General features: G+C 34.1%; 1 protein-coding gene across 7 annotated transcripts in view; it reads right to left on the reverse strand.

The window, feature by feature from the left end:
• Window positions 1–7495: 7495 nt before the first annotated feature.
• Window positions 7496–25476, reverse strand: part of CADM2 (cell adhesion molecule 2) — a gene marked incomplete at its 5' end in the record, with an annotated part of 1250256 nt that continues 1232275 nt past the window's right edge. For all 7 annotated transcript variants that reach the window (XM_079767300.1, XM_079767298.1, XM_079767302.1 and 4 more), the window contains 2 exons: window positions 7496–7627; window positions 8732–8857. In XM_079767300.1, the coding sequence (XP_079623426.1) occupies window positions 7509–7627; window positions 8732–8857 (245 nt within the window). In that variant the 3' untranslated portion in view covers window positions 7496–7508. The remainder of the gene's footprint in view (window positions 7628–8731; window positions 8858–25476) is intronic.

The raw sequence follows: 25476 nt of genomic DNA on the forward strand, positions 1-25476 counted from the left end.
TCATGGTCTAACACAAATATCAGACCCAATGACACTAATTCTTATACAGCCTTTGGCTTACCCTGTATAACAAAATCTGTTATTTAAAGTAGACTATAAAATACCTTATGGTAAGTGAACTTCCAAAGACACAAAGAAAATCCTCCATAAATTTAAAAGCTTATCTCAAATTTAATTAGCATAAACTTAGGATGAATATATTATTGATTGTATTATTTTAGGTAGTTGGATTATATAATACTAGTTAGAGTGTGAAAATTATAAAAGAAATAGGTGTAGGTATTTTTTATTCCGTTCATAGTCAACATTAGTAAACAGACATAAGTGAATGTAAAATTACAGAGTTTTGAAATTTTGGCAATCTCAAGCAAAGTTCCCTAAGTCAGCAACATTTTTTAACCCTTAGCATATTACAAGGTTCATATATTCCAAGGAGAAAGTACAAAATGTACAAATAAGGTAACATTTATTTTACTACTGCTTAATTTTTAAAACTTCCATTTAGAAACTTATAAGAAAATGGGCATCATTGAGGATATCTAAAATAAATGAATGATGTATGTAATTTGAACTAGATATAGAAAATAATGTGTTTGGTATAAAGGAATATGTCTTGTAAATCTTTAATAAATTTTCAGTGGGAAAAAAGAAAGTTCCATCTTTCAATGTATATTTTCAACTCTAACAAAATAAACTAAATGAATAGACAATTCAGTAATGTCCAACAGATAACTAAAATTCAAATTTTATTTTTCCATATATATTGGGCAATTTTTTTCCTGACAAGGCTTTACTGATAGATGAATTGCAAGTGGAAACCCTGTAAGAATGTTTATAAGGGTTGTACATGACATATTTTAAGTGCCACTAAGTACACATTGAATACTTTGTGAGTATATAGGCATATCAACATGCAAGTGTCATGTACCTAATATTACAATATGCATTTTGTTTTTTGAAAATGTTAATGATAACACTAGGTTCAATAACTGTGCAATAGGCTTGATTTGTTTGGATCTTCTTTACAGCACATAATTTTTATGCTGCCATAAATATACCCTTCCGAAAGTTATGAATTTCATATCATATAAATAGAACATTTTATTTTCGAAGCCACATCACTGGGAACACCTGCATTTATTAAACACAATTTTTAGAGATAAGTCTTTAAATTATTTTTAACATGGCAGACTTGTTTCAATGTTGGTTGTATTGAAATATTTATGATAAAAATGGAGCTTTCTTGAGGGAATATTTTTTTTGGTTGAATGAAAAGCAAAACAACCAATTCACAAATACTGATGTGAACTGAATATGAAGAAAATGGGTTAGTAATCCCAAACTCATACATCCTTGGGTTACTACTTAACTGCATCATTGAATCTACAATAGGTACAACAGTTACAGTTGAAAAATTGTAAGGAGCTTAAAATTTTATACATTTAAAAGGAGGAAGAGTACTAGTTTTGAAAAATGTCTAAATTATTTTTCTACTTATGAGAGTCCTTCAGTACATTAGAAACACAGAGAAAAGCAAAAAGGATAAAGAGATAATTCAGTTTACATTTCATAGTTTTTCTCTAACCAACTGGTAAACACTGCTTTCAATCATCAAATGTTTTATTGCATATAACTTTCACTATCAGCAAATATAACAAGAAAAGTGACTACCAGTATCATGTACGAAGAAAAGCATCTGAAGAAGGAAAACATCTGAGGTGGACAGTACTGTGTGTAAGAGAAGTGTACTGTGGCGATGAGACCGCACTTGAAAGTCCGTGTAGGAATCACTGCTGTTCTGACCCTGGATGTAGGAAAAGTGCTTAAGTGCTGAGCCCTGGTAGATTTTTCTTTTGCCCCTGCAATCTTCACATATCTTTTAACTTGTCTTCTTTTGAAATATACAGCATATGTCACAGAGGGGAAATAGTGGGTTTGTTGTTTTTTGTTTTTTTACATCTTTTTCACATTTGGGCCCATTCTCTCCCAAATAACCAAACATTTCTTGTAACTACCATATACCTATACTCGTATATGTATATTTATGCATATATATACACGTATATGAATATATATACATATATACACATATATGGAAGAGATTATAAAGATAGGATCAAATAGTATTTATAACATAACCACATAACACAGAAACATCTTAGACTTCAAGCATATATTACAGATTCAAGGTCATAATTTGATTTTTATTCTTGTATCCCTTTTTTTCTAGAGGAAGATCTGCTTTTAAAGTGTCATTTCATTTTAGAATAATTAAATTACATAATTTGAAAATTTCATATATCTGTGCACGCAAAATAAAATGGACACTTTGTGGCAATACTTTGCATTCATTATTTAGAGGTTATGTGTTAATATGGAGGCAATCTTAAATGCTTACATTTTTGTCTTACATAGATAACACTGCTTGGGAAAATAAATTATATTTATAAAGCTTTACTTAAAAGCATAGTATTACTTACTAAGAAATTGCATTTTAAATTTAAATAAATAGATTGAACTACAAAGTGTTGCCATTTAAATTATTTTTAAGAAATCAACACAATGATATTACATTGAAATATTAAATAGGCATGAGAAGATCTGTCCTTTTATAGTTGCAGTATTTTGCCTACAGGAAGAGTTAATAATAGAAAAGGAAAACAAATGCAGATCCATACAACCTTGAATACACTAAAACAAGTTGGCTTTTGAGAATTCCCAGGGTGTGGGGAGCAGACTGTTATGATAGCCCCCAAAGAATGCTTCCTGGGATATCTTGTAAATCATCATTTCTTCTATTTATATTGAAGTGTCATAGCCCATGTTAAAAGTGAGAGGTAGAAGGATTATCATAGGTATGCATGGCAGAGAATTTATCAGCTGTATTCAATAATGATTGCATTCAATATTGATAATGCTGATGAGTTTAGAACCCATTCTTATGTTTTGTTCCCCTTAGATCAGTTTATAATCTTTTAACTTTCAATCCATTGCCTTTGGAAGGATATAAGTGCAAAGGGCATGTTTGGGGTAGAATAGGGAGAGAAAGGGAAAAATAAATAAAAAAAAAAAGAAAAAAATTCCAATGAAATGTAGTGACTTTACCTGTTAAAGGTAACCTGTGTATTTGATTAAATAATTGTACTTATAATAAGTGTTACAATTCATTAAACATACACACATTTCAAAGAAAGTTTAAGAATTCTAAATCGAATTAGATATAAATCAATTTTTTTCCTCTCCAGTAAGGCTGAAAACTAGGCCAAATAATTTTATTGTGTCACGTTAATGATTAGGAAAGAAAAACTTAATGTTCTGCTGAGGCAGTTGTATTTTAAATTAATGATTTAGTATGTGGGATGTGAAGATTAGCAACCTTTTGGATCTCCTGAAAAATTCTTAAAGTCCCTCTGCATTAAGTATCCAGCAATAGAATTGCAGATATTGCACTGAGTATATTTCAATATTGCCAGTGTATATTTCAAAAGAAATTCTATTATCTACACTAATATTTCCTCTTTCCCAATATTCAAAATGCATATTATAATTACATGGGTTTCAAACATCCATACACAGCAAGTACAAGATACTTACATGTACGTACACTGTAGTTACCTATATTTTGCATAGTTTTTAGTGTGTACTTTGTGCCACTTAAAAAAAGCATTACTCAATACTTGTTATTAGGTGTTTAATTTATTTCAGCTGTCATTGCCAGATTTTGTTTTGTATGTTTATCACAGGTTACACTTGCAAAAGGGGATAATATTGGGCATTTAGAGAGGGCGCTGAGTAATTAGTAATATGACCAGGAAGTGGTAGTAAGATAAGAAGTTTTCCATTTTCTCCACAGTTAAAAACCTAATGTGAAATTTCATATTTATCATTCATTAAATTATCCTTTAAGGCCAAAGAAAAAGGAAAAGTGTTGTAAATGTTCCCCTTGGTAACACTTTGCAATAAGTGGCACTATACTACACGATAACTGCTATATTACATGAAAGAACCGGCACGGTCACAGCTGCTGTACATGTGCCTATATGGAATCTCAATGCTATTACAATCATGAGTAAATAACTACACGTGAACTTGTCCTTTAATTGAGATATTTATATATTTTTACAAAAAATAAAAATAAATGAAGTGTTAGCTTCTTTGCCATATTTAGGAGAAAGTTAGTTTTCTTTCTCTATTTTTTTATTTTATTTGTGGGGTTCAATGAAAGATTAAGCTTCTTGAATCAATATGAGATCATCCAGTTTCTAGTTTAAATGCCAATATCAGGTTCCTTAAACTGCTTCTTGAATTCTCTGTTAAAGAAAACAAGTTGAAATCAATCAATCATCAATCAATCAATCAATCAATGTCTTTCTCCTCTCACACACATGAACTTAAACACATCCACACACGCCTCAATACTCTGCTCATGCTCTCTGTCTTTGTTCTTGGACTCACAAACTTTTCTTTTTCTTCCTAATTTTGATAATTGTTCCATCTACGACACTCAAAAAATGGGAAAAAGGAAAAAATACCGCTTATACTTTTTTGATGCAGGACAATCATTTTACATTGTAAACAGTACACTGGCAGAGAATAGCTACTTTTGGTAAAAAATAATGTTCCGTATCCTACTAGGGGTGTGTGTGTGTGTCTGTGTGTGCACACTCCTTCACTGAGTTCCATAGCTACTATGCTCACTAAGCAGAGACAGAATTTGGCTCTGTGGGTATGAATGTGCATGTTTCAGATGTTGCAATTAACATGGTTCCATTTAAAAATGGTATTTCATTTTATTTTAAATTTTATAGAAATAAGCAGCTGTTATATTTTAGTTTTTGTTTGGTGGAAATCAAATAATTTTTAAAATTGGGAAAATATAATTCCATTGCTATTTTTTTCAGTAACTAAAAACAATACCTAATTCAAATCTATCTATTGAACTGGCAAAATATTTGATTAAAACCCACAAATCATAATATACCAGTTAGTTGGTTTCTTTTTAATACTTCTAATGATTTTTTTACATTACTCCAAAGGGTTAATTAATCAAAAATCTTGAAATGTAACCAATTTTGGATCCCTAATTTTACAGTGTTATAAATAATGATTGAGTTATTTAGGAAACAATTTAGCAGTTGGAGCAAAGTAGAATATAGATGAAATGAAGAGAGATGTAAATACATCAATGAAGAGTAGCAATTTTGTAAGTGCATCCTGAAATTAGGCTTTAAATAGTAATTGATGATGCAGTTTATAGAACTTCTGTAATAAGAACCTTTTCATTTTTACTAACAGGATGAATTTTTCTTTGTGGAGTCTTTCTAAAGGTTATGCATTGAAAGAGATGAACAGTTTATAAACCTATTCTAGTTTCAATGTGTCTAGTAGCACCTACCTGATTCTCTCAAACTACCATACTATATTAACATATTATTGCATTTTTCCACAGATGGTATGAATTGAACTGTAAAAACAAGCATGCAATCACATCAATGCAGACTTATTTCCTTAAAATGTCATACTGTATATGATTTATTATGTTAACACTCAACCACATCATATTATTTATGTTCTGTATATTCTGAAAAAGTGCTGCTTGACTGACATCATCCTTTTTCTTTTGTAAGAAATCAACAAGATAAATGCTTCAACAATAAAAAAAAACAACTTAAAATTCTAACATCTTTAAAGGATTTAAACTTTTCTGATAAATAATCTAAGATACAGCACCCTTGTCTTCCATTTGATATTAACACTTGATGTCATACTTGAACATTCTCATTTCCTCCAAATGAATTCCAAGATATTTTTAAAACCATAGGCCATCATGCTTTGACATCACAAATATAGCTTCCATATTATCATATTTGTTTTCTTCTTAAAGGTGCAATGCTTGTGAATGGGAACATAATTTTTACCTAACTGGATTTTTAATCTTTAGCATATAACAAATGTAATGAGAACTAATCTAACAATATTGTTATTTACTTGAAGAAATAATATGACTTTAGATTAACTCTGTGTCATATTTAAGAATACAGCATTTCTTAATGGTTAAATACACCAAAATTTCAGAAATAATCCAGAGAAAGAGACTTTCACCTTCGAGGTAAAAGAATGGCAGAAATTCTCTATCACTCATTGTTTCATAAGTTTGTACCTCACAAAATGCATAGACAGGAATTTAATATAAAGAATTAGTTCATTTGTACAGAAAACATATCTTAAACACTTCTTTTTGGCAAACCAACGTAGGCAAGCAGCTCTGGAACTGCCAAATGAAAACTTGTAAAATTTCAGCAAACTAAGAGTTTATTTTTAGGTTATTCTATTGTGGTTGTAATTTAAAACCTGAGGCTGTGCACTGGTTGTTAGCTTAAAATTACCTTTCCTTGTAACATTGTGCTTCCGTTGTATAACAAATAAAAATTAACAAGAACTAGAAACATTCGTTGTTGAACAGTGCTAGGACATACAGACAAAATACTAATCCATGTTATCTACTTGTAATACTGGTTTAAGTAATATCTAAAGGGATATAATGGACATTAGAAAATGCTTACTTATGATTGAATTACCTACAGCCAAAAAGTTAAATATGTATCAAATAATGTGTAATTGGATTTATTATATGCACTATATACAGATACTAAAATGTTTCAAAATTGTGCCCTATGGATATTTCAATTTTGTTTAAGAAGGTGAGTCCTTGTGAAGCAAATAAATTACAGAATCAAATCAGAGCAATGAATGAAATCTTTGTGATTCCCAAAGCAGTAAAATGTTTGTAACAATTTATTGGTAAACAGCTAAAATAACCTAATGGTGAGAGCTATATAATTATATAAGATACCATGACATGATTACAATTCGTACCCATGGCTCCTGTATCAAATGCTATATTTTAAAATAGCAAATTGATACAGCTTTACCAGTATATCACAAACAGTCCAGAGCTATACTACAGTGTTTTCTAGGGCATATGTTTCTAAGCATGTCCTTGAAGAGAGACATGTAGAAAATATTGTCTGTAAACCTCTAATGTCTCATTAAACTTAAGCACATTAGCTCGTCATCTAATCCTGTTTCTTGTGAAAGCTGTCCAATGGCAAACTGACTAAGTCCATGATTTAAAGAGGGTGAAAAATGAGGGGTTAAAACAAAAACAAAAATCTCTGCATACATTTTTCAATGTATAAAAACAACTCAATATCATGATCCAAGGAAATGATTAACATTGTTAAGGCTGTATATTCAAGCACTGTATGTTAAGAGAGCAATGGTGTGGAATTTAGGCAGTAAGAAATGTCCTGCATTATGGATGGTACAGTAATTAAAGAAGGATGCTTTCGACAGCTGATTGCTGGTATGCACTGGCTACGGATAGCAGTACGGTATGGAAGTTAATAAAGGTAGCAGAAAATGGTAGAAATGAATTCTGAAAGATGATAGCCAGTTTTCTCCAGCAGCCAGCCTGGTAAGTAAAACTCGGAATCTTGGCCTGCATTTTAAATGAAATACTCTTTTTTCTCTTCAGCATTGACTTGGCTGCCTTCAGCATTGATAATGGCTGTGTCAGCATCTGGTGCATCTTCAGCTCCTTTAGCTTCATTTGTTAAATATGTTCCTGCGGGTATTGGAAGAAAAATGTGTTAGTTCTATGAGACTGGTAAATAGCCAGCATTAAAGCCGCATTGATTTAGGAAGGAACTTATGCCAGATATCTTACATGTTAGAAAATATTCTGAGCTGTAATAAACCACACAATTTACCCTTCTAAAGTTGCACAATTTCTTTCCACCTTTAGGTAAATCTCGTAGAGAAAGCTGTGGCCAGGTTAACTAGAGGTAACAGCCAAGCTGGAGTGGGTAATGAATACTTTGATTTCTTTAATGATGGATACAGACCATGTGATCCATGCAGCTGTAGCAATCAGGGTCCTTTGTTAAGCAGTTCATAATGATCACATCAAATGTGTCACCATTCCTTTTGGTAACTCCATTTAAAAGTAAATTATATCAAGAGTTTGCTACCTAGCCCATTACAAAAAACACATATTATTCTCACTAATATGGCCACATGTGTGTCCATAAATCTACAAACAAAAACAATAACCAAAAGCTTAATGTTATAGTGGAATTTCAGTTCTAGAAATAAATTATAAACTTGCTTCTGTTTTTGTTTTTCCAGCCATGATTTACTCTGTGATCTTTGGCTATTGGTTAAACATTATTTTGCTAAGCCAACTTAACTTTATTTATTTAGTTTGTAAATATGGTTTTAGTATTGATTTTAGAGAGAGAAAAGAGAGAGAGAGAGAGAGAGAGAGAGAGAGAGAGAGAGAGAGAGAGAGAAACATAGATGTGAGAAGGCAACATTGATCAGCTGCCTCCTACATGCACCCTACAGGGATCTAGCCCACAACCAGGCATACCCTGATGGGGAATCAAACAAGCGACCTCTCCGTGCATGAGACAATGCTGAATGAACTGAGCCACACTGGCCAGGACTAAGCCAACTTAACTTTACAGCTGAGTAAAAGAATCAATAATTCCCTGAAATAAGTTAGTATTTAGATCTCTCTCTCTCTCTCTCTCTCTCTCTCTCTCTCTCTCTCTCACACACACACACACACCACACATAAACATGTACAGTCATATAATATCTCATGGTAAAGCAAGTCTTTAGAATATTTGTGTCAAAGTTAAGAACACTATTAAATACAACCTACCTTTATGTCTTGCCAGATATCGACCAAGCAGAAATATAGAACACAGCGTGACAAATACAACTACAGCCACTATTCCTCCTATAAGAGCATGATCAGGACCAGTCTGGCCAGCCAGAGCATTGGGATCTAGCAAAGATAAGAAAATATTGTGTAAGTTAGTGTTATTAGTCATAGAGTACATATCTGCATTAGAATGAGTTATTAAAAATTACCACATTTCTATTAAAATAAAGCTTCATTAATGTGTAGTACACCAATCATCTAGTCAACAAATATGTATGGTGTATCTATAATATTTATTGTGTACCTTTACATGCAACACACCTGGGAATACAACATTTCTCCCATCAATCACTGTTGCTTTTGAGTTTTCATTTTAAAGAGAAACTGGATAAACAAATACCCATATGATTTTGCATAGTTTTATGCCTTTTGATCCTCCTCTTCTCCATCTAAAATTATCTATGTGCATATTTTTTGGTGAGATGACCACAATTATACTATTTTTAAAATGAAATTATGTCATGAGGAAGGATGGAGCTGGAGATGATAACTTGGGATTTATCATTATATAAATGTTATTTAAAGCTATGCAAGTTGATAAACTTCTTAGAAGAGTGAGCCTAGATAAAAGAAAAGGTCTAAAAACTGAGCCCTGAAAAACTCCCATATTTAAAAGCTAGAAAGAGGAAGTGCTTCCAGCAGAAGAGACTGAGAGGAGAGAGCAGGGCAGTAGAAAGGATCCTGGAGAGGATGCTGTAGAGAGGGTGGTACTGATTGTGTTAAGTATTATTGATGGAAGGAGGTGAATGAATACTCAGCATGGAGGATGCAGTGCCTGTTGGACTTGCAGTTGTAGAGGAGGTGATTGGAAAGATACAGATTAATGATATGCTTTTATATTCTGCCTTTAGTAAGATATTACAGGAAAGAAATGGGCACAGGAAACTGTCCAGTTTTCAAACAGAGATCTAAAAAATCAAAAGAAAGCTCAGTCATTGGGATATCGAAAGTCTAAGAAACCTGTTTATAGAAGTCACATAGTAAGGAATGAAACTAAATGAAGCTTTGAGCAACAAAATCTGCCAAGGCTCAGCACCTATAGCAAGGACCAGTCTGAAAGGACAGCCTATCCTTCCAGGCCCGTGGTTGCAGATAGCATCATAGTAGCTGCTTATAGTCTAAAGAAGGTTTCAGAGGAGGAAGATATAAAGAAATAAATTAGGCTTCACAACTATACCTTTAAATCTCAGAGGGAAGGTGGGCATGAGAGGTTGGAGGGGGAATGAATTAACCATATAACTTGTATGCATATATGCATAACCCTGGACACAGACAATAGTGTGGTGAAGGCCTATGGGGAGGCGGGAGCGGGATGGAGGGGGTCAATGGGGAAACAGACGGGGAAATCTGTAATACTTTTAACAATTAAGATCATTCTTTAAAGGTCTTACCCATGGGCAAACATTGTTCTGTGTTGTTCTTTTTTCTACCATAGAAATATAATCATAGATTTAAAAATAATTATCTTGGAGTGTGGTTAAAGGCACACAAATATGGCACATTGATTAGAAGTCTACTGTGATTTTAATAGAACTACTGTGCCCAAAAACATATGTCTAGATAGAAGAAAAAGTCTGACTATTTGAAACTTCAAACCTTGGACTCCCAAAATTTAAAGAAAGCAAGAGGTAGACTTTAAAAGCTATTTAGACTCCATAGAGGGCATATTCTGAAACACTCACTTCAGATGTGGTCAAGGAGGATGACTGATCGGGTTGAATTTTCCATAGGATAGAATTGTGGGAAGTGAAAAAGAATGAACAGAAGAGAATCCAGTTTCTCCAAGGAACTATAATTTTTGCCAAGGCAGAGTGATCTTTTAATGCCAGTCTGGCATGTTTCCATAATTGCTATGAATCAGTAACTACTCAGTGTTTACCATTCTTCCTTTATTTCCAAATGGGAACATTTATATTAAGAAGTTCTTCAAAGAAATTATATGCATTGCCCATGGGTGGTAAAAGCCTGGGGTGGGCTGGAACTGGGTGGAGGAGGGCAATGAGGGGAAAAGGGGGACATCTGTAATACTCTCAACCACAAAGATTTTTAAAAAGCACTCCCACTTCTCCTGGCTCCGTTCTATCACTGTGTTTTGTATATGGGTGGAGAGGAGCATTAGTCTTTTGGATCATTTTTTTCCTTAACTAATGCACACAGATATGATGAAGAGGATTGAGCATATCAATGATCTTTATCGTTGAGTTGGATATACTGGCTTGACAGGTCTTTAGCTTGTCTCTTTGGATAAGGTATGGCAGTGGTTTGTCTGAGGGAACCAACGTGAACAAATATTTGGTGATCAGAAGGGTATATTGGAGCAGAGATTTCTAGCTCATAACAAACTTGTTTCCTATTCTTTCAGTTCATAGAGCTAAACATTTCCAATCTCTCTTGCAGTTGAATGTAACCATGTGATTTGTGTTCTAGGCAATTGAATGAAGGCCCAGACATGTAATCCTGCTGAGCAATCTCGGGAGATACAAGCTGAGAAAAACAAATATCACACGGTCTCACTTATATGTGAAATCTAATGAACAAAATAAACAGATGCACAAAATAGATCCAGAGGTATAGAAGCATGGAACAGAATGACAAATTTCAGAGGGAAGGTGGGGGTAGGGGCGTGGGGAGTGATTAACTGGGGAACATGCATATATAGACACAAACAATACAGAGGTGAAGGCCTGGGAAGGAGGGGTTCCCGGTGGAGCAGGTCAATGGGTAAACAAACAGAAACAAACGGGACATCTGTAATTCTTTCAACAAGAAAGAAAAGGGAAAAAAAATAAATTGAGAGAACCACAAGAATAAGGTAATGGGTCAATAAATCTCCACCTGGAAGAAATTACCCAACTAAGAATATATGAATTGAAATGCTTAAAAAAAAAAAAAAAAAACGGGGAGAGGGGGGTGTTACTTAAAAGCAATGAGCATTAACTAGTTAATCTGCTATAGGAGCTATTGTTAATTTAACTTTCTACTATATATTTATTGAATTTTCCTTAATTTCTGGCATTGGCTGTAAATCTAAAAACAAACAAAACAGGTGAGGGGAGCAAAACATAAACCTGCCTTGCCTCTAAATTACCTATTTGTATTCCTTGCTTAGATACTTTAGAATCACTTTCAAAATCCACCTCTTGCTCAGGTCCCCAAATACAGATAGTCAAAATTCATATCCATTTTATTTCCTGAATATATCTCAGAACTGAGCATTCTTTTGGGAAACTGAGAAATCAGATTAGTTTATTTGCTTTGGGTTCATGAAATTTTTTTTCTACTGTACTTTTGATGAATAATTATTCTTTCTAATTTCTTCCTTGGAAATCAATTTGTGCACTGGTAGAAACTCCATATTTTATGTTGTGTATATGTCATTCCCTCCATCCTATTTTAAAATAATCTTACCAATTTACATTTTGATTTAATTATATTTTCCATGTTTATCCTCCTTTTAGTTGATTTCATTTTCTGCCATTTCTCATTTCTTCCAAAAGGTCTTTATCAATTGTGACTTTGGTTTAATTCCACTCTCTATTTAACCCATTCTGTATTTAGTAGATGCTTTTAAAAATTATAATATTGACAATAAAAAGTTCTTATTTTCATTTAAGTATAATAATTATTTTTAGACATCTTGTAAAATGTTTTTACTTTGTATGCATACATTATTTTTCTTCTTTTATTAAAAAATTTCCATTGGGTACAACATTTTTTAAATAAATCCTTTTATTTACTTATATTCATTCATATTGTTGAGATATTTTGAAGAAGGATTCTCTGATTTTATGCTGGTGTTTATTTCTATCAGCTATAAAGTTGCAGATCAACCCACCAGCAGAAACTATCTTTGGATTATATGACATCTGTACATAGTGATTCGACTGGGGAAAGAGCCTTTGGATGTAAATCATTATTGGTGAGAGATTTCATTGATTCATTTCATACACTTTTGCTTATGACCTTCACTTGCACAGTAGTTGCAGATAACTAATGTCTTTGCCTCCATTTTTGTACATTAAGACATTTTGATCTGGCAGAATGAGTTTTAGATCAATTAACTTGATTTTTAATAGATATATTTATAGATATATTAGTTTTACTAGTATACATTTATTATGACCTTTAGAGAAAATAATATATAAACACATATTATTTTACCTTATTCATAATGTTCTACACATACTGTTATAATAAATGAAGAAAACACTTTAAACTTTAGCCTTTTTTGATTAACAAAATAAGTCCACATTTAGTCCTAGGATTTTTAAGATTTCAAAGATAATATAAATATAAAGAATGCTACTTTGTATGTTTACTTACAAATGCATTTCTAAAAAAAAAACTGACCTTGTTGGTTATGCTTTTTGTCACCCTCCCATAACTATTAGAACTAAGTCTATCCTTCATTCCTATTCCTTTTTGTTTTCTTAAATTTTTAAGTGTTAGATATGTCTCCTTTTTCCCCCATTGACCTCGCCCCAGCTATCCCCAACCCCCAGCACATGCCCTCAACCCCTGCTGTCTGTGTCCATTGGTTATGCTTATATGCATGCATACATGTCCTTTGGTTGATCTCTTACTCCCCTCCAACACTCCCCTGCCTTCCCCTCTGAGGTTTGATGGTCTGTTTGATGTTTCTATGTCTCTGGATCTATTTTTGTTCATTAGTTTATGTTGTGCATTATATTCCACAAATGAGTGAGATCATGTGTTACTTATCCTTCTCTGACTGGCTTATTTCTTTTAGCATAATGCTCTCCAGGTCCATCCATGCTGTTGCAAATTATAAGAGTTCTTTCTTTTTTACTGCATCATAGTACTGTATTGTGTAGCTATATCACTGTTTTCTAATGCACTAATCTGCTGATGGGCACTTAGGCTGTTCCCAAATCTTAGCTATTGTAAATTGTGCTGCTATGAACATAGGGGTGCATATATCCTTTCTGATTGGTGTTCCTGTTTTCTTGGGATACTTTCCTAGAAGTGGGATTACTGGGTCAAATGGGAGTTCCATTAATTTTTTGAGGAAACTCCATACTGTTTTCCACAGTGGCTGAACCAGTCTGCATTCCCCTTAGCAGTACATGAGGTTCCTTTTTGTCCACATCCTTGCCAGCACTTGTTGTTTGTTGATTTGTTGATAGTCATTCTGACAGGTGTGAGATGGTACCTCATTGTCATTTTAATTTGCATCTCTCAGATGATTAGTGAGTTTGAGGATGTTTTCATATGACTCTTGGACTTCTGTATGTACACTATCAAAAAGTGTCTATTTAGGTTTACATTTTACTGGAAAATGTAGATTAACAATTACAATTTTAAAAATGATAAAACTCTAAGGACATGTACTAGCTTACCTAATAATAGACAAACATGTAAATTGACCGTACCTCCACTATGCCACCGGGCAATCAGGAGTGATATGCAAATTAACCCAACAAAGATGGCACAAATTTGCATACACAGGTAACGAGTGATGGGGGCGGGATGCTTGCAATGTTGGCATGGCGATGACGCAAGCATTCTGCCCCATCCCCGGTCTCTCAGGGCCTCTGGGCAGTGTGGGAAGGCGGGGCCCGAGCAGAAAGAGACAGCTCCCAGAGCAGAAAGAGGTGGCTCCAGGGCCTGAGCGGAAAGGGGCTGGGCCGGAGTGGAAAGGCAGTGCCAGCAGCCAGGGAAAAGAAAGCCCATTTTAGCACGAATCTTCATGCATCGGGCTTCTAGTATATAATAAGCATATTAACCCACCTATTTGTAAGATTGCTATGCAATTTTTACTGTTTCTTCATAAAGTCTAATAAAACCATATCTATAACACTGTATAAATGTTAGGGTTCAGAATATAGGTTCATTATCAATAGTTCAGCATAAATCTAGAAAAAATGGAGTAGTACATTAAATAGCAGAATAGAAAATTGCTAATTAAGTCTAAGGTTAAAGTTAAGAGAAATCTTTGATAAAACTAGGAATAAAATTCAATGTCAATATGGAAAAATAGAAAAGCAGGCAAAAGCTGAAATTAATAGAAGAATTAGTGAAGAGAAGCAAGTGCCTCTTATGCAAGTCACCAAACATAGTCCCCAGGTAGCAACCATCAGAGTTGGTAAACAAGAGTTAAATGAATGAATAGAATAAATATGGACCAAATATGATACTGGTTTGTCTGATAAGAGCCACTTTAATAATAAAGTCACTTATATAGATACCCTGTGCTCATTTTTGAGTGTTTTTATTTTTTGGTTGTGATTGAAAACTCAGAGAAAATTTAATTTAACAATAAAATGGTTAACACATATGAAATTAAACTCAGAAAAATAAGTGTGTAATTGGGATTATCACCTTTAGAAATAGAGAGTATAGAGATTTTCAAGTTTAGTTTCCCTATATAAGTGATCCTGTATCACAATCAAGTAATATTTAGCATTTCTAGTTAATTCCTTATGTCTTTGCTAGAAATTTACTTGTATAGCATAATTGGAAAATAGGATTTTCTTTTTTTAAGAAACTGCTATGGATAAGCTCTGTTCCTCTCAAAATTCATATGTTGAAGGCCTACACCCAATGTGATGGTATTTAGAGATGAGATCTTTGGAAAAAAAATAGATTTAAATGAGGTCATGATGGTGTGGTTCTCATAATGAGATTAGTACCCTTATATGGAATATATATGTATATATATATGAACTATTGTTCTATCTATCTATCTATCTATCATCTATCTATCTATCTATCTATCTATCTATCTATCTATCTATCTATCATCTATCTATCATCTATCTATCTATCTATCTATCTATCTATCATCTATCATCACCATCATCATCTATCATCATCTATCTATCTAACCTATCTCTATCTCTGCTATGTGAATTCACAGCTTAAAAGTGGTTCTCTGCAAGCCAGGAAGAGAGCTTCTACCAGAATCTCGACCATGGTGGCACCCTGATCTTGGTCTTCCAACCTCCAGAACTGTAAGAAATAATACATTTCTTTCTTAAGTCTCTCAGTCTATGGAACTTTGCAGGCTGAACTGAGTAATATAGAAACTACAGCATGGTATTTGTCATGTAACTCACTTGATTATGGAAAAATTCAATGGAAAATAGATTTTGGGAAATCTGGATAATCTATATTCATCCCCAGCCAATAATCTCTATGCAAATAGAACAGATGAATTTCTTTTAGTGAGTCACCTGTAACTGAGTTGTGCCTTGCATTGTACTGCTTTATACTGCTGGCCTCTGTCTACTCACACACCAGTGTTTCATAGCAGTTGAGATGTTATAATTGATGTCAAGAACATCAGATGAAATCAATCTTGGAATGAAACTAGGTTGTGTGTTATTTATACAAATAAAAGTAGTAGCATGGAGCAGAAAAGAGGCTGAAAGCTTTTCAAGTGGAAGAAATTGTTCACAAAATTCTGTGTTTACAAATTGTTTATACCAAACATTAAACCACTTATTGTTATTAGTTTGATTTTGGCCAAGATTCTTAGCCTTCTCATCTTTAGAATGTGAATACTTTTATTTCCAGGATAGTCAAAGACGACATACATTACTGTATATAAAGGGCTTAGAAGAATGTTTGACACAATGTAATGTAAGCATTATCTAAATGTTAGTTATATGGGGGATGGGAAAAGTGGCAAGTATAAACTTCTGTGTAGAAAAATATTGTTTCCTTTTCTCTTCTTTATTGATTAAGGTATTACATATGTGTCCTTATCCCCCCATTGCCCCCCACCACACTCCTGTTCATGCCCTCACCTCCCTGGTGTCTGTGTCCATTGGTTATGCTTATATGCATGCATACAAGTCCTTTGATTGATCTCTCCCCCTTACCCCCACCCTCCCCTGCCTTCCCTCTGAGGTTTGAAGGTCTGATTGATGTTTCTCTATCTCTGGATCTGTTTTTGTTCATCAGTTTATGTTGTTCATTACATTCCATAAATGAGTGAGATCATGTGATATTTATCTTTCTCCGACTGGCTTATTTTGCTTAGCATAATGCTCTCCAGGTCCATCCATGCTGTTGCAAATGATAGGAATTCCTTTCTTTTTATAACAGCTTAGCATTCCATTGTGTAGATGTACCACAGGTTTTAATCCTCTCATCTGCTGATGGGCACTTAGGCTGTTTCCAAATCTTAGCTATGGTGAGTTGTGCTGCTATGAACATAGGGGTGCATATATTCTTTCTGACTGGTGTTCCTGTTTTCTTGAGATACATTCCTAGAAGGGGGATCGCTGGGTCAAATGAGAATTCCATTTTTAAATTTTTGAGGAAACTCCATACTGTTTTCCACAGTGGCTGCACCAGTCTGCATTCCCACCCGCAGTGCATGAGGTTCCTTTTTCTCTGCAACCTCGCCAGCACTTATTGTTTGTTTATTTTTTTAAATAATTCTTTATTGTTCAGATTATTACAAGTGTTCCTCTTTTTTTCCTCCCATAGTTCCCCTCCACCTGATTCCCCACCCCACCCCATGCCCTTACCCCCCCGCCACTGTCTTTACCCATAGGTGTAAGACCTTTGTCCAATTTCTTCCCACACCCCTCAGACCCCCTTCCCCCTGAGAATCGTCAGTCCACTCCCTTTCTATATCCCTGATTTCATTATATTCACCAGTCCCTTCTGTTCTTCAGACTTTTTATTCACTAGATTTTTAGATTCACTCGTTGGTAGGTATGTATTAGATGTCTTTTTGTTGTTCATAATTTTTATCTTTACCTTTTTCTTCTTCTTCCTCTTCTTAAAGCATACCCTTCAGCATTTCATGTAATCCTGGTTTGGTGGTGATGAACTCCTTTAGCTTTTTCTTGTCTGTGAAGCTCTTTATCTGACCTTCACTTCTGAATGATAGCTTTGCTGGCTAGATTAGTCTTGGTAGTAGGTTCTTGCCATTCATTACTTTGAATATTTCTTGTCACTCCCTTCTGTCCTGCAGTTTCTGTTGAGAAATCAGCTGACAGTTGTATGGGTACTCCCTTGTAGGTAACTGTTTTTTTCTTGCTGCTTTCAAGATTCTCTCTTTGTCTTTTGCCCTTGGCATTTTCATTATGATGTGTCTTGGTGTGGTCCTCTTTGGATTCCTCTTGTTTGGGGTTCTGTGCACTTCCTGAACTTGTAAGTCTATTTCTTTCACCAGGTGGGGAAAGTTTTCTGTCATTATTTCTTCTAATAGGTTTTCAATATTTTGCTCTCTCTCTTCTTCTGGCACCCCCAAAATTTGGATGTTGGTACGCTTAAAGTTGTCCCAGAGGCTCTTTACATTATCTTCAGATTTTTGGATCCGTTTTTCTTTTTGGTTGGGTATTTTTTGTTTCCTCATACTTTTTTGTTTTCTCTGGTTGGGTATTTTTTGTTTCCTCATATTTCAGATCTTTGGTTTGATTCTTGGGTTACGTTGATCTACTAATGATAACCATTCTCACAGGTGTGAAATGGTATCTCACTGTTGTTTTGATTTGCATATCTTTGATGATTAGTGACTTTGAGCATGTTTTCATATGGCTCTTGGCCTTCTTTATGTCCTCTTTCAAAAAGTGTCTATTTAGGTCCTTTGCCCATTTTTTGATTGGGTTGTTTATCTTCCTTTTGTTAAGTTGTATCAGTTACCTGTAAATGTTGGAGATTAAACCCTTATCAGAGATAACACTGGAAAATATGTTCTCCCACACAATGGGCTTTCAGGACTTTATGTGGTGACTGTGGATCATTCTAAGTGTCTGAATATTTGAGAGATGGAGGGCAATATCAATAGAGAAAGATTTCTAAAGCATGAGATTGGATAAAATGAGTGTGGTGGGAGTGTGATGAATAAAGATTAAATGAGATAATAATTTATTGATATTTAATCTGTGCCAATTTTCTGTATTATAAATGGCTTATTTTATTCAATGTCTGTAAAATGTGTTGACTCAGAAAATCATAGCTATTATTAATATAAAGATTGATAAACTGTGGGACAGCTTGCCTAAGCAAGTTACTGGAATAATTTTTGAGGAGTTTTAAAAATAATTATGAAAGTCAGTTTTTTGGCTGAGTCAGATGTCTCCTATTTGGAGAATAGCAGTTTGTGGAGGTAATTTCTATTGTCTTCTCACTTAATTATATTATCTTTTCTTCCATCATAGAGAGGGATTAAATCCCCATATTTGCTAAATGACCTGTGTAGTGTTGTTTCTTCATCCTGTAATAATTTCTTTTTCCATCCGTGTATGCAAAGTCCAAACAATAGTGAATAGTCTCTCCATGTTAATTAGCCCTGATGTTGTTTATTTGTCCTCTTGAATTAATTGACTTGCTTTAGTTTATTTTCACCCAAAGATAAGTATTCCTGAAAATATAGTTGAATCTTACACTTGCAATATAGCTGCAACAACATTTTCATACAGTTCTTAGACCCAAAAAAATTGAGTGAGTGAATGGATATTATTAAATTCTAATACTGAATTCCAGACAGAACTTGGATCTTTAGGTTTCAATTTGCTGTGCTGAGTCCTGAATTGCTGTTCCTTCATATTTTTGGATCCTTTTTTCTTTTTGGTTGGATGTTTTTTGTTTCCTCATATTTCAGATCTTTGGTTTGATTCTTGGGGTACGTTGATCTACTGCATTAAATTATTAAATTATTGGTATTAAATTATTTGTTTAAATATAATAATACTGCTACTATGTAAATATTTTAGCAAATTTTGCTAAGTAAAATGACTCATGCAGATTTGTTCTTAATGCTTCAGATAATTAGATTCTAACATTAAATTTGATTTTTTCTATGTACTTAAGAGCCTACTTTCCCCCCTTTAACTAGAGTAATACCTCAGAAAGAAGGTCACTATCATAAACCATTAAATTTAGTTATACATAATTTATGGAGAAAAAGTATACTGTCCTTTAGCAGTATATGCCATTAACAAAGTCCCTGGAGAGAACTATATCACTACATTTACTCAGGGGTCATCTGTTGTCGTCTAATTTTATGTACAATTACTGTCTCTGACAAAAATATTTAGGAATAATTTCTAAAGTATAGAAGGCATGAAAATATATTCTTTTTTGTGTGCATGGGGAGGGGGTCGGCGGGAGGTAAGAAAAGGTAAAAGGGGAGTAAATTTTAATGGAAGGAGACTTGACTTGGGGTGGTGAACACACAATACAATGTGCCGATGAGATATCATAGAATTATACACCTGAAACCTATATAATTTTATTAACCAATGTCACCCCAATAAATCCAATCAAGACATTTTTTAAAAAGTGGATAGGGACTCTAAATCTATGAGCTCTAAATTAAATCTATGTAATACAACAGGTTTACAATAATAGGAAAAGAAATCCCAGCAAACACAACACTTAGCCTTTCCACTAAAAAACATATATATTTACTGCACCATAAATTTGTTTCCATATCAAGCTGATAAACAACAAATGCCACTACAACTCTCTATGTACTTAGTATAATAGTACACAGATTTCCTATTCAGAAAGATTTTGACAATAAGCGTAAAATTACTGTTGTGTTTATTTGTTTTGTTTTGACTTCATTGTTTCCAGGTTGTTTAGCTTAGAGATACAATCAATTTATACAATTATTTAGCAAGTGGAATGTGATTATCAGAGATACAAAAGTGAAGTGTTGCTGCATCTTACACTAATTTCATAACGTTGCCCTCCAGCTTCTTTCTTCTGAGAACTGTCCCTCTTAAGCTCTGTTTGTCATTTTTTTTGTCACTCACTTTCTCTAACTATATAAAATTGATATCATTAACTTGTATCATAAATAGTTAATAATGTGCTGGGCCCAAATAAGATATAGACTTGAACAAGATATTCTCTCCTTGAGAACAAAAATCTAAGTGGAAATTTTCTCTGATAAGGTATTCTTATTTTGGGGTAAAATAGATTCTAGCATAATTCTCTTCATTTCACTGGTCTTTCTCTGTTGAACTCAGAATTGTAGTTTCTTGAGTACTTCAAATGGGGAAATTTCTCAGTTCTGAAGAATTTGAACAATTCACAGAGTACTCTCAACCAGGAGAATAGTGTAGCTATTAGGACTAAGGGCCCTTCACAAAATGTTTCACCTCCTTTAGCACTGACATCCAAAGGGGGGAGAGGTTGCCAGGAGATTACCTGTGTGATAGCAGGAGAAAATGGAAAGAAATGAAGTTTTTAAGGTTACCTACACAATCAACGGAAGATTATGGTACATTTTTGGTAAATAACTAAAAAATGTTATTTACCGCTTGGAAAATTCAACTAAATTATCCATTAGGCATGTGCCACAGAGTATAATTTTCCTGCATTGAGCAGTAGTCTCTCTAAGATCAGAAAAGATCAGAAATAATATGACACTCAGAACTATAAGACCCAAGTACTAGTTTCAGTTTGTCCTCCTCTGTTTCACTTGTCTCCATCTATAATATATATCTTCTCTGCCATCCTCAGTGAGTTATTGTTGAAATCAGTTTATATGGAATCTGTGCATATAAGTCACATCCAATAGGAGCTTAATAAATGTAATGTGAATCAAATAATGAGATTTATAATGCTAGAAACTAATCAAACCTGTATTTTATTTTATTTATTTTCAGAAAAAATATACTCAAATTCATTCTATAACACCAATTTCTTTTACATTTATATTATATGTAAAAGCTACTGTTTTTTCTTCAGTTGCCTCATATCATCTAACTAGGGACTGTTCTGCCTTAATGTCAACAATACCTAAAGTTTTGTACATCACTGGTCTTAGCCTACACACACAGAATGAATAAATGGGAATGACTACTGAAAAGGAAGACAAATGACTTGTATATGACATTACCATATGTCTATTTGGCAATGTGCTCTGTGCAAATCTAAAAAGATGAATTAAAGTATTTTTAAGCAGACTAGAGGTTACATAAATTACATGCAATGATTTCTGCAGAAGGGTGAAATCTAGACTTAAGCATGTTTCTTTTTAAATTAAACTTAAAAAAAGATATCCTGAAAATTAAGTATGCTTTAAAGGAAACAGCAATAGGACAGATTTATTTTTAAATACTAAGAAAATTATAAAGAATAAAATGAGAATATTTATAATGCTCAACATTAAAAAGTTTAGTCTGTACCAATTGTTTATAATGTCTGTCCATATGCAGAAATTATTGTGATAAAATAGTCACATGTAGAAAAATATTTATTATGAGAAAATACACCAAAAACACAATACCACTACTGCTAAAATAATTTCCCTTTACAAATCTAAAATGTGTACTATTTTATTAGTCAATTCATCTGAACAAATTATATATTACTACTTTTTTGAATTAATTATTCTGGTGTTAATTATAATATTTATATTGATGATGCTTATATAAGTGTTTAAATCCATTATGAATGGCCATTGAACCAGATTTCCAGTTATCATAATAAATATATTTAGAAGAATTTAATATATATGTCCTTTCTGTACACCCTTTAAGAGAGATGATTACATACTAGTAGGAAAGACTTGTGAATATTTTAAATATTAAAATCTTAAGCTTACTGGAATCTCACCCTGTTATTTTTTCAAATATTAAATCATGTTAAAATAAAAAGCCATGAGACCAATAGGTAACCTAACCTCTCTTGCTTCAGTTTCCACATACACGGAGTGGCCAGATTATTATGATCTCTGAATGCATAATAATCTGGCTGCTCAGTATATATATATTGACCATACCTCTGCTACACCCACAAGCCACACCCACCAGCCAATCAGGAGCGAATATGCAAATTAATCCAACCAAGATGGCTGCGTCCACAGAGAGAGCAGGAGGCTTGGGTTTCCGTGGCAATGGAGGAAGTCCAGCTTTCCGCCAGCCCTAGCCGGCAGAAGCCTCCGCTCAAGGTTACAAAGTTTCAATTACAGAAGATAAATAAATCCCAACAAAAATGGCTGCAGCCACAGAGCAAGCAGGAGTCTTGGCTCTGCTCAGGGCAACAAAGTTTTAATTATAGAAGATAAATAAATCCCAGATACCAGGGCCTCATCTTGGGTCACCAGGGGGCGTGGCTGGCCTGCAAACCACCACAGGCTCCTCACCCAGGCCGCCCGATGCCCCAAGGGAACCCCCTCCCTGATCCAGGACACCCTTCAGGGCAAACCAGCCAGCCGCCACCCATGCACCAGGCCTCTATCCTATCTAATAAAAGAGCAATATACAGATTGATCATCACTCCAACACACAAGATGGCTGCCCCCATGTGGTCAAAGATGACTGCCCCCATATGGACACAAGATGGCTTCCACAAGATGGCCAGCAGGGGAGGGCAGTTGGGAGGGACCAGGCCTGCAAGGGAGGGCAGTTGGAGGTGACCAGGCCTTCAGGAGAGGGTAGTTAGGGGCAAACAGGCTGGCAGGGGAGCAGTTAGGCATCAATCAGGCTGGCAGGGAAGTGGTTAGGGGGTGATCAGGCTGGCAGGCAGAAGTGGTTAGCGGCAATCAGGAAGGCAGGCAGGCAAGCAGTTGGGAACCAGCAGTCCTGGATTGTGCGAGGGATGTCTGATTGCCCGTTTAGGCCCGATCCTGCCTGGATCGGGCCTAAACGGGCAGTCAGACATCCCTTGAGGGGTCCCAGATTGGATAGGGTTAAGGCTGGGCTGAGGTGCACCGGGCCTCTAGAATATATATATATATCAGAGACCCGGTGCATGGATTCATGCATGGGTGGGGTCCGGCCAGCCTGGCCAGGGGGAGGGGACATGGGCGGTCAGCTGGCCTGTCTGCTGGTCAAACTCCTGGTCGAGGGGACAATTTGCATATTAACCAACTATAGAAAAAACTTTGAAAGAAGGATATACACTGAGTGGGCAGATTATTATGCATTCAGAGATCATAATAATCTGGCCACTCAGTTTATATAACACAGGAAAATAGTGATATGAGACACATATAACTTTTCCGTGGAATGAATGAAGTAATGCATGTAAAGGTCTTATTAAAAAACTTATTCCATAAAATATGATGACAATAATGGTTAATATTTATTAAAGCTTTATTCTTATCACTATTAATTGTTTTAATAAGTTAACTCATTTTATCCACAAGTCACAAAATAGTTACTATTATCATACAAAATTTAGTAGATTTTAGAGTAAATATTTAATAAACATTTTTGTTGTAACTTAGGTACCAAACTCCAAATTGAAAACAGACGCAAATGCAAAATGAATTAGACTTGTGTGAGCATATTTTCATTGAAAGGAGTGAAAATTTGAATAGATGGCCGAAAAGAAATGTTCATGTGAACAGCTTTCCCAGGTTTCAGGAGAGATTCCTTTCCTGAGATTGCTCTCTTGGCGTTGATTCTCTTCTGAGACCATTGCGTGAGGAGAGTGGAAGAATAACATCGAAGTCCAAGCATTACTGAGTTTCCTTCTCATCCCATGATTCAGAACTTATTTTCCAAAATGGCTAAAGCTGTAATAGATGGCTAGATTTGGCAAGTTCACAAGTAAATATATTTATATCCAAAGGTAGTGTAGAATATTTGTTAAGAGTTCAAATTATCTCCTTACAGAAAATTCAGTCTCTTAATTTAATTAATGACTTACAATAAAAATTAATTATCTAGAATTCTATATTATAGAAAGCAATTCATAATGTCACTTATCATTCCTGAATCTATTTACTTACTCAACTATAGAAAAAACTTTGAAAGAAGGCTGTATAAAATTTAGTAGTTTTTTTAATAACATGAATTCTGAGGAAAATATTAGTGTGAAGTGACAGTGTAGTTAACTATTGGAGATTTGAGTCCATTGTACATAATTTGCATATTTAATATCTGTCATGGACTGCTTTATCCTGACCAGATATATAATAATTTAATGATCAGATAGCATGCAGATCTAGTCACTGAGTATGACAGAAGTCGTATGCATGTTTGTGAATATAAATAAACTCCATTGTGCCAAAAATAAATAAAAATAAAATTTGCACAAAACATAACATGCTTAAATTATGGCAATGCATTCAATTTAAACATACATAAAATTTTAGTATTTCATTAATTAAGGAACTATGATTTAAAGTTTAAGAAATAAATATTCAAAATGAACTAACTAAGCCTGTAACAAATTCTTCCGAGGAAATTGACCTAAATATTAATAAGTGGCAGACATACCTATAAAATACTTCTGCCCAGGCAAGTAAATATGAAGTACAATTATTCGTAAAACTTTGTCCTACATCACAATTAAAAAGCACTGGGCATAAATTCCTGTTATGCATAAAATATAATTATTCATTTTAATAATTATTACATAGCACTTTGTAGTCCAAGCATACGAATGAAAAGACCTAACTGAAAGCTCTAAGGTAATTTCAACTAAACTGAAAAAAAATTTAAATGGCAACATTAAAATACCTGTATTCTATATTCTAAACTAGGTCTTATGGTCATAAAAATAGATGCCTAAAACCTTTTTAAAGTGGCACATAGTATCTAGAATTTTAATGAAAGAGCCTTATGACTTTCCTCTACTTAAGCAATACACATACAATTTAGAAGAAGAAACTATGTCTTTCATAAATATCATTAATTGTATAACCATAAATAAATCATATTCTAATTGTGACTGGAAACCTAATGTAGTCATAACCAGTCTTCCAAGTTCAGTATTAACTGTTTATATTTCTG

The sequence above is a fragment of the Cnephaeus nilssonii genome (genome assembly GCF_951640355.1).
Source record: "Cnephaeus nilssonii genome assembly, chromosome: 3".
NCBI classification, from domain to species: domain Eukaryota; kingdom Metazoa; phylum Chordata; class Mammalia; order Chiroptera; family Vespertilionidae; genus Cnephaeus; species Cnephaeus nilssonii.